Consider the following 16,231-nt stretch of genomic DNA (forward strand, 5'->3'; position numbering starts at 1 on the left):
ACGAAGAAAGAGCACAGAGAGTAAACAAGTATGTCAACAAGTCAACCTATTGTAGGTTGCTAATGAAAATGACTAAAAACATTCATCATTTAGAGTGGTGCCTCATACAGATTGGGAAGTGATTATTTTGTTGTTACTGCTGAATGTATGTATATTACCACTTTTCATGTTAATGTGTCAATATGTCAGTTTTTTTGTACCTTCTGACCCATAAATTCATCCTAGGGAAACAACTACAGATGTATAGAAGGATTTATATTTGTATATACATTTAAAATAGCATGAAATGGTTTAATTTTAAATACAAAACAATGAATTATTTGAAATTTTGAAAAATGTATTATTTTTTATTTGATGGTAGTACATTTATACAGCAGAATACTTATGTTGCTCTTAACACCTTTACAACACATTTAAAAATAAATTAAATTAATAGTTTCCTTGTGTTCATAAAAATAAAAATAACAACAGATTTATTTTGCAAAGAAAACATTCTGACTACCTACACAGGAGGTTGAGCTCTGAGGATAGAGGTTGGACCCAGCCTGGGCAGAAAGGTCTCCAGGAGACTCTTATCTCCAATCAACCACTTAAAAACTGAAAGTGGCACTGTGACTCAAAGTGGTGGAGTGCTAGACTTGAGCAAACAAAGAGCTCAGAGACAGTGCCCCGGCCCTGAGTTCAAGCCCCACAGATGACCAAAAAGAATTCTGACCAAAAACTTCAAATGACTTAATGGTTGACTCAGAATTTAGACACAAGCCTATCTTAAAGAAGACTATGGGGCTGGGAATATGGCCTAGTGGTAAAGTGCTCACCTCATATACATTAAGCCCTGGGTTAGATTCCTCAGCACCACATATATATAAAAGAGCCAGAAGTGGAGCTGTGGTTCAAGAGGTAGAGTACTGGCCTTGAGCAAAAAGAAGCCAGGGACAGTGCTCAGGACCTGAGTCCATGCCCCAGGACTGGCAACAAAAAAACAAAACAGATTAAAAAAAATTTTAAAGAAAAATATGTCACTATCAGTATGATTTAAGGATGAAAGAACAATGGTGACAAGAATCAGTAATCACAGTTACAGCTCAATAACCTGGCAAAAAAAGGTGAAATTTAAACAAGTGTAATTATGCCAGTGACTACGGCCAGCGAGTCCAAATGAGTAAGTAGAGACTAGCAAAAGACACAGACTAACGGGTTTACCACATTTTGGAAAACTTCAGGCTCTTTGTCATGGACAAAAGCTGATAATGAGCATAGTTTACACTGAGCACTAAAATAAACATAGTATGACTTTGCATTGACAATAATGAAAAAAAAATTTTAAATAGTATGATCACTAGGCACTGTTCAAAGCCAGCCCAGTCAGTAAAGTCTTGAGACTCTTATCTCCAACTAATCACCAAAAATCCAGGATTAGAGCTCTGGCTTAAGTGGTAGAGTGCCAGCCTTGAGCACAAAAGATGTAGATACCATCCAGGCCTTGATTTCAATCTCCAGGACTGGCACAAAACAAAAACAAAAACAAAACCAGTATGGTCTTAGGCAGCATTAATAAAAATTTACATAGAACAAGAAAAAGATTCTGACTCTAACAAGCAGTATTCTGAACTTGTATGGCACAAAGTGAAAAGAACAGTGAAGAAACCCACTACTTCACATGAGAAATGACTAAAAGAACTAATATGTTTATCCAGGATGCTTGAAGTATAACTGTAATTGCAAGGGCTATATTTTTTGAAGTGAAATGAGAATATTTCTTTATAATATCAATAACAGAAATGTAACATCAATAGGGAGAATATACTATAAGTTACATTTGTATGTGTCACTAAAACATCCTCAAGTTTATTGATAGCTTTCATAAAATGAAGTGGGCTTCTTAGGTTCCTTTATACTACTTTACACACATGGAAAATCAGTCATTGGGTGTGCCTGCTATAAGGAGGTTTACAGTTGTATATATAGAAAGGTGAACCAGAAAACATTTAAGGACACTTCTAAAACTACAATCTTAATGGTTTTCTGAGACTGAGGCTTCCTAATGTTTGCTGTGTCTGTATATATCTTTCAAGAAAGAAATCAGACTACTAAAAGTTTGGCAAAATAACACACCAGAAAGCAAGTAATCAAAATGGGTGGAGTGGGGCTGGGAATATGGCCTAGTGGCAAAAGTGCTCGCCTTGTATACATGAAGCCCTGGGTTCGATTCCCCAGCACCACATATATAGAAAATGGCCAGAAGTGGCGCTATGGCTCAAGTGTCAGAGTGCTAGCCTTGAGCATAAAGAAGCCAGAGACGGTGCTCAGGCCCTGAGTCCAAACCCAGGACTGGCAAAAAAAATAATAATAAAAATAACTAAAAATAAATGGGTGGTGTGGAGTGATAGGGAAAGAGGTGGACAAATGAAGAGGTGAAGAGTGGTAGTATACAGTCGAGAAAGCCATTGTATATTCTACAAAATGAATAAGAATGAGGAAAAGGGTAGGCAGGGGAGGGATGGGTTAGAATGTTGAAAGGTGTGACATTGATATTCATAAACTGCTTTCTTAAATTGCAACTCATTTGTGCAACTACTTAAAGATAATAAAAATAAATTAATTTTAAGAAATCTTAAAAAGGAAACAGACTGCTGTGCACAGGTGGCAAACACTTATAATCCTCACTAGTCAGGAGGTTGAGATCTGAGGATTTTGGTTTGAAGCCAGGCTAGACAGAACATTCTGTGAGAATCTACTTACAATTAACCAACAAAATTGCTGTGGTTCAAGTAGTAGAGTACCAGGTAAGAACAAAAAGCCAAGCAGGAGATCAAGGATCTGAGTTCAAGGTGTGGTCCAGGCCAAAAAAGAAAAGAGAAGAGAGAGAAGAGAGAAAGAGAGAAAGAGAAAGAGAAAGAAAGAAAGAAAGAAAGAAAGAAAGAAAGAAAGAAAGAAAGAAAAGAAAGAGAGAAAGAGAGAGAGAAAGAGAGAGAAAGAAAGAAAGAAAGAAAGAGAAAGAAAGAGAGAGAGGGGGAGGGAGAGAGGGAAGGAGGGAGGGAGGGAGGGAGGGAAAGAAACCAGACTAGAAGTTCTAAGATTTTGTAGTACTCATTAACTCTTCATGAAGAAAAATAATCAATTATTTTAGTTGAAATTAGAAATGGACTAAATGTTTGTGTCAGATATACAACTTATTTTGAGATAACATAAGTATTTCTTTCCACTTATAAAACATACATAAGATTTAAAATATATTTTGGATAGAGGTAACTTGAAAAGAAACCCACTGCATAGCTTTTACATTATCTTTACAGTATGCAAAACAAGATTGACAAAATTTGTAGGCAAATTACCTGTTCTGGTCTTATTAGCTGCTTTTTGGATTCCTCTTCTTTAGATGCATATACACTTATAGATGCATATAGCAGACCTACAGGCATGTTTGAGAGCTTTCCCATCTGAGAAAAATACATGAAAAAGACTGTGAAAAACCTTTTCATTTCCTGGTAAATTCTGGATGTATCTTAGGAAAATACTTTCCTTTAAATAATTAAAAACGTGTGCAATATGAAATACTTCACACACTTTAAACTATAGGTCTGAAAATTCTCTTCTACTGGATGACAAGACTACAATTTTTTTCTGATTGCTAATAGTCTATTTTGGAGGGTCAAGATGACAGACAGTACTTTCCTAGTGTGTCATGAACCAATGGCATAATTAGAGGTTTCTGGTTACAATAAGAGATAGGTAGTACAGAATACAGAAATTGGAATAATATTGAAACAGGGAGGCAAAATTGAGCCTTGAATTTGCTCTTACCTATCCAGATCTGGGCACCACTGGCTCATACCTATAATCCTAGCTTCTCAGAAAGCTTAGATTTGAGGATTGTGATTTGAAAACTAGCCTGTAACCAAAAATTCAGGAAGTGTAACTGTGACTCCAGTGGTAGAGTTCTAGCCTTGACCAAAAACAACAACAACAAAAATACTAGGGACGATGCCCTAGCTCTGAGTTCAAGCCACAGAACTGGTATAAAAAGAAGTAATTAAATATGTTTGTTTATTCATTCATTGCTTCTGGCAAGAGTCACTGAATAAAAATACCAGCATAGAGGACTGGGTGCCGGTAGGCAAACTTTGCCTGGGCCACCAGTCAGCTTCTGACTCACTCTTGTTTCCACTGCCCTGTGGGGAGGGAATGTTGACAGGGGAGCAGGTCTGTGAGTCCATATGGTTTCAACCCTGACAGTTGTTGCATAGGCCTACCCAGTAGGAAGAGGTAAACGTTCTGTCTTCCTAAGAAATCTTGCAGCTATTTAGGCAAAGACCCCTCTTGCCCAGATCCATACTAACAAGTGACTGAACTTGCCTACAGGCAGTGCTACTCCCTGAGGACCACTGTTCAACCTATCCCAGGGAAGCACACAGATACATCTGATTCCTGAGAAAACTTCACAGAATCTTCATCGAAGGTTTCACAAATAGCCTGTGAATAGGTGAAGCAACACCAAGACATCTGCGTCCATCACTCAAGACAAAAAGGAAAGCAGGCAGAAAGCTGCTAGACACAACTCTTTTGGGGGTCTAGCTCTTTATCCCAAGACAAATGAAATATATAGGAAGGTCTCAACTGAGCTCAGAGTTTGAACCCTATTTGCTCCATATGCTCTAAAAGAAACATTAAACTATCAGTCTAGATGGAAAAGGAAAAAAAAAAAAAAAAACTTGCCATGGGAAAACCATAGCAGGCATTCCTGGGACATGGATCACCTTCCAGGACCCAGGAAGAAGTATTCATCATGATTTGGTCATTTTTTTTTTGGTCAGTCATGGGGCTTGAACTCTGTGCCTGGGCACTGTCCCTGAGCTCTTCAGCTCGAGACTAGTGCTCTACCACTTGAGCCACATTGCACTTCCATTTTTTTCTGGTAGTTAATTGGAGATAAGAGGCTCAAAGGTTTTCCTGTGCAAATTGGCTTTGCACTACAATCCTCAGATCTCAGCCTTCTGAATAGCTAGGATTACAGGCCTGAGCCACCGGCACCCAGTGATTTGGTCATGGGAACAAATGCTCTAGCTATGCTACTTGAGTAACTCCTGTTCTATCTAGAAACGCTTCAGTGACTGCTTAGAGTTAATATTCTCTCTCTCTCTCTCTCTCTCTCTCTCTCTCTCTCTCTCTCCTCACCCCCCAGAGAGCCTCAGAATAAAATACTTAGGAATAAATTTAACCAAGAGGGAAAATCTCTACAAGGAAAATTATAAAACCTTTAAGAAGGAAATCAAAGAAGACATTAGAAGATGGAAATACCTCCCATGTTAATGGATTAGTAGAATTAATAATTTGAAAAACATACCACAAGTGTCCTTCTTCACAAAAAAAATCAATGACAAAATTAATATGAAAGCACAAAAGATTCCAAATAGCCAAAGCAATGGAGCAAAAAAAGCAATGCTGAAATTATTACAATACCAGACTTCAAATTATACTATAGACACATAGTAACAAAAACATTATACTAGTGCTAAAACACACCTAAACAACAATGCAACAGATTAGAACACTGAGAAACAATTCCACACAGCAATAGCTGTATGAATTTTTTTTAGCTGTATGAATTTTTATAAAGGAACACAAAACAAATTGGAGAAAAGAGCCTCTTCATCAAATGGTGCTAGATAAACTAGACATCCACATACACAAGACAAACTAGACCCCTATCTTTTACTCTATGCTAGTATTAATTCAGAGTAGATCAAGGATCTAAATGTAAGACCTGAAACATTAAATTTACTATAAGAACTAATAGACAAAAACAACAGAAATCATTTGCATTAGCAAGAACTTCCTGAATGGAACTTCAGTGGCTTAGCAAATAAGAGGAAGGATTAACAAATAAGATTATATCAAGCTAAAAAGCACAGCAAAGAGCCTACAAATCTTTGTCAGTTATACATCTGACAAGAGTTTAATAACTGGAATATACAAACAACTTAAAAAATGAAACTTCCAATGAAACAATAATTCAATTAATAGACAACTTAAGTGAACAAAAACTTCTTGGAAGAAGAAGTATAAATGGGCAACTAACACATGAAGAAATGCTGTACTTCCTAGGCCATAAAGATGAAATTGTGTCATTTGCAGCAGAATGGATGGACCTGAATAAAACCATATTATGCAAAGCCAGTTCATAGGCCACATGCTATACCTAAAATATAAACATATATGTAAGGATATACTGAAGTATAGTATATGCACATGTGAAAGATCATGGTAAAAGCCTTTAATGAAAATGAATAACAGGAAGTTGGAGCATGGTCTTGCCTGGGTGTACATACTAGTGGGAGGTTATGTAGACAGAAGAGTAAGAAGGGGCTACATACAAAGTCAAAATACTTAGTGTGTATAAATGGAATAAGGAAACTTTTTTTTTGCATTATTTGGGGTTTAAAGTCCAGATTTCACATTTGCTAGGCTGGTATACTGCTGATCCTCACGTCCAGCCCTAGAAAAACACTATTGAAATATGCTAATGTCTAAACAATTTTTCTATAATCTCACATTCTCCTCATACATTCAGTAGGGTTAGTCTCTCCCCATTCTTTTTATTTTCCCAGACACTTTGACTTTTACTGATAGGGCAATGTGGTATGATGGGGAAAAAATATGAGCTTAGGAACTGGCCAATCATGGGCTTGGACTCAGGACCTGAGCACTGTCCCTGGCTTCTTTGTGCTCAAGGCTAGCACTCTGCCACTTGAGCCACAGCGCCACTTCTGGCCATTTTCTATATATGTGGTGCTGGGGAATCAAACCCAGGGCTTCATGTATGGGAGGCAAGTACTCTTGCCACTAGGCCATATTCCCAGCCCCACATACCTGGTTTTCAAACACAGTTATAAAATTATTAACTAAACGTAGGTACGTTGCTTAAGCTGTCAGAGTTAGGCTGTTTGGTATGGTGGTCACTAGTCACATGTACTTGTTTAAACTGAAACTAAATTTAATTAGAGTTAAATAAAAATTTAGTTACATTACCCCTGCTCCACTTTCTCAACAGCAATAACAGAATAGTTAGCTACAAAATAATTCCATAATTACAGAAAATTCTACTAAGCAGTACTGTTTTAATTAGGTCTTAGGCTTATGTATCTGAAAAAATGTTCATGCTTTTCTGTTTATGATTATCATGAGGAATAGATAAGGAGCTATATAAACTGGTCTATGCTTAGTAAATAGGCAATTAATTAAAACTTTCTATTCCTTCTGATTTCTGAGAACAGAAGTTAAGTGCCTGGGCTTATTCCCTGTTTTTCTTCTCACATATATTTGGTGGTAATCAGGCTCTAGTGAGAACTATAATAAACACAGAAACTCATCATTCTTATTTTCTGTAAACAACAAAAAAAAGTTAAGATTTCTAACAAAAGAAGCCATTACCTTTAGTTTCCATTAAAAATTTTTACATGTATGATATAACACTGTATCTCATAAAAGCTATAATTAAAATTCCAATAAAAATGAAAATCAGAGACAAAGGCAAGGCCTTTTCAATTCCAGGTTTCAACAGCCAAGTAGGCATTACTACGTAAAGAGCAATAGCTAATGCACCAACTCCAACACAGAACCCAGGTTGGCAGATTATAGCACTGAGTTAACTCCGGACTGGATCCTGAACTAAAATTGTTTTAAAAACACATTTATCCAGGCGCCAGTGGGCTCACACCTATAGTCCTAGCTACTCAGAAAGCTGAGATGTGAGGATAGCAGTTCAAAGCCAGCCTGGGAAGAAAAGTCCCCATGAGACTCTCATCTCCAATTAATTACTCAAAAAAAAAACCCAACAAAATAAACAAAACAAAACAAAAAAAAGCAGTGGCACCTTGACTTGAAGTGGTAGAGCGCTAGCCTTGTGCAAAAGAGCTCAGAGAGAGCGCCTAGGCCGAGTTCAAGGCACAAGACCAACAAAAAAACAAAAGAAACAGAATATACAACAAGAAACCTTAGGCATCTTGCAAAGATTCTCTGCCCTTTATAGAAATAATGTAAACTCTGACTTTAGAAATTCAGATACGGTTTTTGTAGATACCAGAGTCTGGGGACATTAAAAAACCTTAGCTTCATAAGGCTTTCACTAATGGAACAGCATTTAAATTGAAATGATCTAGCTTTCACACAAAGGAAACCCTTAGCTTAAAATAATTTATAACTGTAAAATTATAAATGACTTGTTTAAAACCAATGAGGGAAAACTGACTTCATCCAAAAGATGACAGACTCTAGAAGAAATTGACATATAGAGATTCACAATTAGCAAGACTTAAAAGATATACATCATGTAACGCTCCCATTCTCACAAGACTATAATTGTGTTTCTATGATAAAAATATAGTTGGCTCTCGTTATCTGGGATAGTTATGTTCTAGAATGTGACTGCGCACCAGTGATCCTGGAGAAAATGCAGGGTTAGCTTCCTGTGATTCATGGGTTTCATTTTAATCAACCAGTCAATATATAATCTTGTTTCATGTTCATTTCTGATTCAAGACATCTTATTTAATATATCTTACTGATTCATTAACATTGAACTCATAGCCAATTGCATTCTAACGTGCTTAAATGAAATTAATCAAAGTACATTTCTTTATAAGGCACATCAAAGCTATCTCACACTTAAGAACACTAGGTATCACTCCAGCATATGTGAGAGGCATTTTAAACTGCACAAACACCAGAAAAAAGTGAAAGCAAACATCAAGTACACATTGTACAATTTCATGGCACTGGGGCATCACAGATGATTAAGATATGACTCATCTTCTTTTAGTCATAGTCCAGTAGGAAACAGGTAAACTGTCATACCAGAACAGTAGCCTAAAAGTTCTGGGAAGACAGCTGAGGAGCAGCAGAGCCCTAGCTGAGCTCCCTCTGACATCGTGGTTTTCCCAATCCAGGGAAAATTTTACTCCTAGAAAGGCAGCCCAAGTAAGATATAACAGTACAGGGATTCTGGCCAGGAAGGAAAAATCGATTTTGCTGGCCTGAAAACACAGATTTGAGCTCCGGGTAGCAACTGCCGCCACACCAGTGCCGGCACCAGCACAAGTGCCCCGCACTCTGCGCACCTAAAGCACTCAACGGAGACCAGGGAGAAATCCTCCAGACAGCGGCAGACACACGTGGATCGCAGGCTGAGCACGAATGGGGTGAAATCACAGAGAAAGCGTGAGTACCCCACGAGAGACATTCTCACTCTCGCCCACAGAGCAGCTCCTTGAAGGTAGCCCTTCCTCCACTGCCAGAGCAAAGCGCCATCTTTGAAACTGGCATAGGGTCAGACCAGAATGGAACTAAAGCAGGCCTGGGGAAAGTGAGGACAAAGGGGCCATCTTTGAAAAGGGCAAGAGGGACTGACCAGTGAGAGCCAGCTCTGCCCAGGAGAACGATCCCTACCCAGGCGGGAGGCTCGTCCAGGGCTGAGGCTCACACACTCAGGTGAACTCAGACAGAGGTGCCCCCCCCTGCCCACCGGAATTTCTAAATTAAAACCAAAAGCGGTGAGCAGCTACCGACTGAGTGGAACAACCAGATGGGTGAACAAACAGTTCCTGAGGCAGATAAACGGTCCCACCACAGAGGAAGCCCAATTCCCAGCCCGAAACAGAGCTGAATTCCATAGCCAGCTCTGCCCAGGAGGCCGCCCCGCCCAGGAGGAAGGAACCCCCCCCCCCCCAGGCAAGCAACTCTCAACAAGGTAAACCAGGCCAGAGGCGCCCTACCCTGCTGAGTCCACAGCCTATTCAAAGCCAGGCATTAAATGCAGCGGCCCCACAGCAGACGGAAGGAGCCATGGTTCCCAAGACTGTTCATGCGTCCATCTACAGTGGACACTGAAGGCCTACCTGCAAGCTGTGTGAACCACAGAGCCCCAGGAATTCACTAACGGGGAGGGAGGTCAGAACAGATCCACCCCCTGCTAACTGAAGCAAGTGAAACCAGCCAAGCAGCAAAAGAGACTGCAGACAATCGCAAGGAAACCAGAGACTGTAGAAAGTCCACCCAAACAAGGAAGACTACATTTTTTTTCAAAACATTTTTAAAGCGTTTTTTTTTTTTTTCATTTCTGAATCGTCATTTGTTTTTTGTTTTACATTTTTACCTGTTTGTTTTATCAAGCTTTTTCTTTTTGGTTATACATTTTTCAGGTTTTTTTCTTTTCTTTTTTTAAAATAACTTTTCTCTTTTTTATGCATTTGTCTTCCACTATTTTTTCTTTATCTCTCTATTCACATTCTCTTTCTTTAAAAATTTACTTTCCTATGAATAACACCTCCACTCTTTTCTGCTAACACTCCATTTAAACCTTGTTTCTACTGATTCTACTCTTCTGCACATTTCCACGTCACTGAAACTAAACCAAATCATCACCCCCCCAGACATACATTTTACTCTATTCTCCTTACTACCTCTAACTTACCCTCCTGACTTACTTCCAGGACCTCCAGATTCCATTGACCCCTGGTTATTGGATAGAGGGTATCACTGCTCAATCAGAGTGAATCAAAGGGGTTCATAGAGAAAGACAGCCAGTCAAAAAAGAACTTAATATAAGAACAAGAATTGCTCATAGGGTTGTAACAGTAAATAAGTAACTACTGAATACAGGGCTCAGGATTGGTTGTTATGTCAAAATTGTATTCTTTGGTAACACCAAATCTAATTTTATACACAGGTAAACAAGGTATCTGTATATAATAGTGAACCTCTAAGATTTACACAACAGTGCTTGGTAAGGTCTGCTTTGGGTCTTAAACAGTGCTCACAAGTGCTTGTAAATTGGCATTCCCAATCCAAATGGGCAGAAGAAACACAAGAAAGATGGCAAACAATGGATCCTCATCTCCCACTCAAAACAAGCAGGAAGCAGAGCAGTCAATCAAAGACATAGAAGAGAACCCACAAAATGCTCTACAAAGTCTACTGATAAAAATGATAAATGAAAAGGTTGAATCTCTTCAGTCAAATATTCTAGAGCGTGAGGAGGCAAAGCAAAAATTAATGGCGAATTCCATGGCCTCCACAAATAGAAAGATAATTGAACTTCAAGAGTCAAACGAAGGGGCTGGGGATATGGCCTAGTGGCAAGAGTGCTTGCCTCATATGCATGAGGCCCTGGGTTCAATTCCCCGGCACCACATATACAGAAAATGGCCAGAAGTGGCGCTGTGGCTCAAGTGGCAGAGTGCTAGCCTTGAGCAAAAAGAAGCCAGAGACAGTGCTCAGGCCCTGAGTTCACGGCCCAGGACTGGCCAAAAAAAAAAAAAAAATAGTCAAACGAAAAGATTTGACAGACAGCACTCAAAACAAAATTAAGGAAGTTAATGAAGTAAAGAAGTCCATGCAGGACCTAAGAGATAAGTATAGCAAGGACATGGAAATCGTCAGGAAAGTCCAGTCAGAAGGAAAAGAGATTCGAAATCAAGTAGCTAGCCTACAGTCCCGACTAACTGAAGCAGAGGATCGAATTTCAGGAGCTAAAGATTCCTTAGATTCTATGGAGAAAGATAAAAAATCAATACAAAACCAATCCAGTGAACAAAACAGATCACTCCAGGAGCTTCAAGACACAATCAGGAAGCCCAATTTAAGGATAAAGGGTATTGAGGAAAACCTGGAGAAATAAGTTAATGGAATAGGCAACCTATTTTACAGAATATTAGCTGAGAACTTCCCAAATATCCAGAAGGATAGGCCTACACAGATACAAGAAGCATTTAGAATCCCCAACCGACCAGACCAGAATAGGAGACCCCACCGACACATTGTGATCAAAAAAGGATCAATAGAATTCAAGGAAAGAATCCTTAAAGTAGTTAGGGAGCAGAAAACAATCACATATAAAGGAAAAGCAATCAGAATTACCCCAGACTTCTCAGCAGAGACCATGAAAGCAAGGAGAGCCTGGAATGAGGTATATCAAACCCTAAATAAAATTACCAACAAGAATACTGTACCCAGCTAAACTTTCACTCATAGCCGAAGGTCAATTAAAAGTCTTCCACAGTAAGGAAAAACTGAAATAATATATCTCCACCAAACCAGCTTTACAGAAAACCCTCAAAGATGTACTATACAGGGAAAATAATCAAGATCCCAATACAGACAGAGAAATGAACCCTAAATAGAAAACCAGAATATTAGATCAAGAAATGGGAAGACACAGCTTTTATTTATTTTTTTTTCAAATTTTTATTATCAAACTGATGTACAAAGAGGTTGCATTTTCATACGTTAGGCATTGGATACATTTCTTATACTGTTTGTTACCTTGTCCCTCATACCCCCCTCCCTCCTCCCCCTTTCCCTTCCCCCCCCCCCCCGGAGGTGTTCAGTTCACTTATACCAAACAGTTTTGCAAGTATTGCTCTTGTAGTTATTTGTCTTTTTTTACCCTGTGTCTCTCAAATTTGGTATTCCCTTTCAATTTCCTACTTCCAATACCAGTATACAAGGTTTCCAATATACTCAGATAAGATTACAGAGATAGTGTAGGTACAACCACAGGAAGGTGATGAAAGAACATTATCAATAATAGAAGCTACACATACACATAGGACGTTGAAAGTAGTTACAACTGTGATATAACAATTGTTTCCATAACATGGAGTTCATTTCACTTAGCATCATCTTATGTGTTCATAAGGGTATAGCTATTGGGCTCTTGTGATGCTCTGCTATGACTTGCCTAAACCTGTACTATTTATTCCCAATAAGAGAGACCATAGAGTCCATGTTTCTTTGGGTCTGGCTCACTTCACTTAGTATAATTTTTTCCAAGTCCTTCCATTTCCTTACAAATGGGGCAATGTCATTCTTTCTGACAGAGGCATAAAATTCCATTGTGTATATGGACCACATTTTCCTGATCCATTCGTCTACGGAGGGGCATCTGGGTTGGTTCCAGATTCTCGCTATGACAAATTGTGCTGCGATGAACATTGTTGTGCTGGTGGCATTACTGTGATTTTGTTTGTGGGCTTTTGGATAGATACCCAAAAGTGGGGCTGCTGGGTCATAGGGGAGTTCTATATTTAGCCTTCTGAGGAATCTCCATACTGCTTGCCAGAGTGGCTGAACCAGTTTACATTCCCACCAACAATGAAGTAGGGTTCCCTTTTGGCCACATCCCCTCCAACAATTGTTATTGTTAGTTTTCTTGATATAGGACATTCTTACTGGGGTGAGATGGAATCTCAATGTTGTTTTGATTTGCATTCTTTTATGGCCAGTGATGTAGAGCATTTTTTCATATGTCTCTTGGCCATTCTCATTTCCTCATCAGAGAAGTCTCTTTGTAAGTCTTTAGCCCACTTGATGAGGGGGCTATTGGTTCTTTTCGGTTTTGTTTTGGAATAAGTTAATTTTTTTAATTCTGCATATATTTTAGAGATGAGGCCTTTGTCTGTTGAATGTCCGGTAAAGATCTTCTCCCAGTCTGTGGGCTTTCTGTTCATCTTGTGAGCTATGTCCTTTGCCGTGCAGAAGCTCTGCAGTTTGATGCAGTCCCATTTGTCCAACCTTTCTTTGATTTGTAGCCTTTCTGGGTCTTTGTTAAGGAAGTTCCGTCCTGCGCCAAGGAGCCCAAGTATTTCTCCTACTCCTTCCTTCAGTGTTTTCAGGGTGTTATTCATAGGAAAGTAATTTTTATAGAAAGAGAACGCAAAGAGAGAAATAAAGTAAAAATACTGGAAGACAGATGCACAAAACAGAAAAATTATTTAAAAAAGAAAAAAAGAAAAAGAAAAAAAAACAGAAAAAGAACAACCCATACAAACAAACAAACAAAAAACTTGATAAAACAAACTGGTAAAAATGGAAAACAAACAAACAAACAAAAAAACCAACGACATTTCAGAAGTGAAAAAATTAAAAAGAAATTTTTTTAAAAAAAGTTTTAAAAATGTTTGTAAAGAAAAATGGAATCCTTCTTGTTGGGGTGGTCTTTCCCCAGTCTCTGGTTTCCTTGCAATGGTCTGCAGTCTATTTTACTGATTGGCTGGTTTGACTTGATTTCAGTTTGCAAGGGGTGGATCTGTTCTGACCCTTCTCCCCTGTTGGTGCAATCCTGGGTCTCTGTGGTTCGCACAGCTTGCAGGTAGGCCTTGTGTGTCCTCTGTAGATGGGGACTTGAGCAGTCCCAGAAACCATGGCTCCTCTGTCTGCTGTGGGGCCGCTGCCTTTGATGCCTGGCTTTGAATAGGCTGTGGACTCAGCAGGGCGCAGCGACTCTGGCCTGTTTTACCCGGCTGAGAGTTGCTTGCCTGGGGGAGACGGCCTCCTTGGCAGAGGTGGCTATGGAATGCAGCTCCGTTTTAGGCTGGGAATTGAGCTCCCTCTGTGACGGGACATTTAGCTGTCCCAGGAACTGTTTGTTCCCCCGTCTGGTGTTTCCGTGCCGCCGGGAGCTGCTCGCAGCTTTCGCCTTAAATTTAGAAATTCCAGCAGGCAGGACGGGGCACCTCTGGCTAAGCAGAGGCTCAGGACTCGCCTCCCGCCAGGGCAGGGGGTGTTTTCCTGGGTGGAGCTGGCTCTTACTGGTCGGTTCCTCTTGCCCTTTTCAAAGATGGCTACTTTGACCTCGCTTTCCCCAGGCCCACTTTAGTTCCAATCTGGTCTGACACAATGCCAGTGGCAAAGATGGCGCTTTGCTCTGGCGGTGGGGAAAGGGCTGCCTACCAGAAGCTGCTGTGTGGGCGCAAGTGAAAATATCTTTCGTGGGGTACTCACGCTTTCTTTGTGATTGCAAGTTGTCCGTGCTCAGCCGCCGTCTGTAGTATTTCTTGCTGGTCTACGCTGTGTGCTTTTGCCGTGCAGAGTGCGGGTTGCTGTGCCGGCGCCGGCACTGTCGCGCGGCAGGACTCCGCCCGGAGCTCAAATCTGTGTTTTCAGACGAGTAAACTTGATTTTTCCTTCGTGGCCAGAATCCCTGTACTGTTAGAACTTACTCTGGCTGTCTTTCTAGAAGTAAAAGTTTCTATGGGGTGAGAAAACTGCGATGTCGGAGGGAACTCAGCTAGGGCTCAGCTGCTCCTCCGCCGTCTTCCAGGAAGTCCAAGACACAGCTTTTAACAAGATAGATATAGTGAAAGGAAAAATGACCATCTGTCAATCCTAACTCTCAACATTAATGGAATTAATTGTCCAATCAAACGACATAGGCTCATAAGTTGGATTAAATATCAAGATCCAGGGTCTTGGGATATGGCCTAGTGGCAAGAGTGCTTGCCTCGTATCCATGAAGCCCTCGGTTCGATTCCCCAGCACCACATATACAGAAAATGGCCAGAAGTAGCGCTGCGGCTCAAGGGGCAGAGTGCTAGCCTTGAGTAAAGCCAGGGGCAGTACTCAGGCCCTGAGTCCAAGGCCCAGGACTGGCCAAAAAAAGAAAATCAAGATCCATCTTTCTGCTGCCCCCAAGAGATACACTTATCCTGCAAAAGTAAACATCTTCTAAATGTGAAAAGCTGGAATAAAATCTATTAAGCAAATGGCCCCCATAAGCAGGCTGGAGTTGCAATCCTAGCATCAGACAAAATTGATTTCAAATTAAAAAAGTAAGAAAAGACAAAGAAGGTTACTACATTCTAATAAAGGGATCTCTCCTTCAGGAGGATGTAACCACCCTAAATATCTACACACCAAATACAGGAGCACCCAACTTCAGCAAACAAACACTACTGACTCTATAAACACTAATACACCCAAACACATTGATAGTTGGGGACTTTCTAACACTCCACTATCACCTCTGGACAGATGAACACACCAAAAACTGAATAAAGAAATCACAGAAATAAACAACTGCATAGACCAACTAGACTTAACCGTAATCTACAGAATATTCCATCTAGCAACAACTGAATACACATTCTTTTCGGCAGCACAAGGAACATTCTCCAAATTAGATCACATCTTAGGGCACAAAGAAAATCTGTACAAATTCAGAAGTATAAAAATCATTCTCTGAATTCTCTCAGACCACAATGGAATAAAATTAGAGCACAACTCTAAGAGACATCGGAGAAAATCCTACAATACATGTAGACTAAACAACACACTGCTGAACAATCAGTGGGTCATTGAAGAAATTAGAACAGAAATTCAAATGTTTATGGAATTCAACCAAGATGAGTACACAAAGTACCAGCTCCTTTGGAACAAAGCAAAGGCAGTACTCAGA

At 39.8% G+C, this 16,231-nt stretch overlaps 1 protein-coding gene across 3 annotated transcripts in view; it reads right to left on the minus strand.

Annotated features, from left to right (window-relative positions):
* The window catches only part of Apool (apolipoprotein O like), a 67,241-nt gene that overhangs the window by 23,009 nt on the left and 28,001 nt on the right, over window positions 1-16,231 (minus strand). For 2 of the 3 annotated variants that reach the window (XM_048336032.1, XM_048336031.1), the window contains exon 2: window positions 3,336-3,440. In XM_048336032.1, coding sequence (XP_048191989.1) covers window positions 3,336-3,440 — 105 coding nt within the window. Of the gene's footprint in view, window positions 1-3,335; window positions 3,442-16,231 lie in introns of all 3 variants that reach the window. The other variant, XM_048336033.1, reaches the window with a different exon arrangement.

The sequence above is a fragment of the Perognathus longimembris genome, chromosome 28 (assembly GCF_023159225.1).
Source record: "Perognathus longimembris pacificus isolate PPM17 chromosome 28, ASM2315922v1, whole genome shotgun sequence".
Lineage (NCBI taxonomy): Eukaryota > Metazoa > Chordata > Mammalia > Rodentia > Heteromyidae > Perognathus > Perognathus longimembris.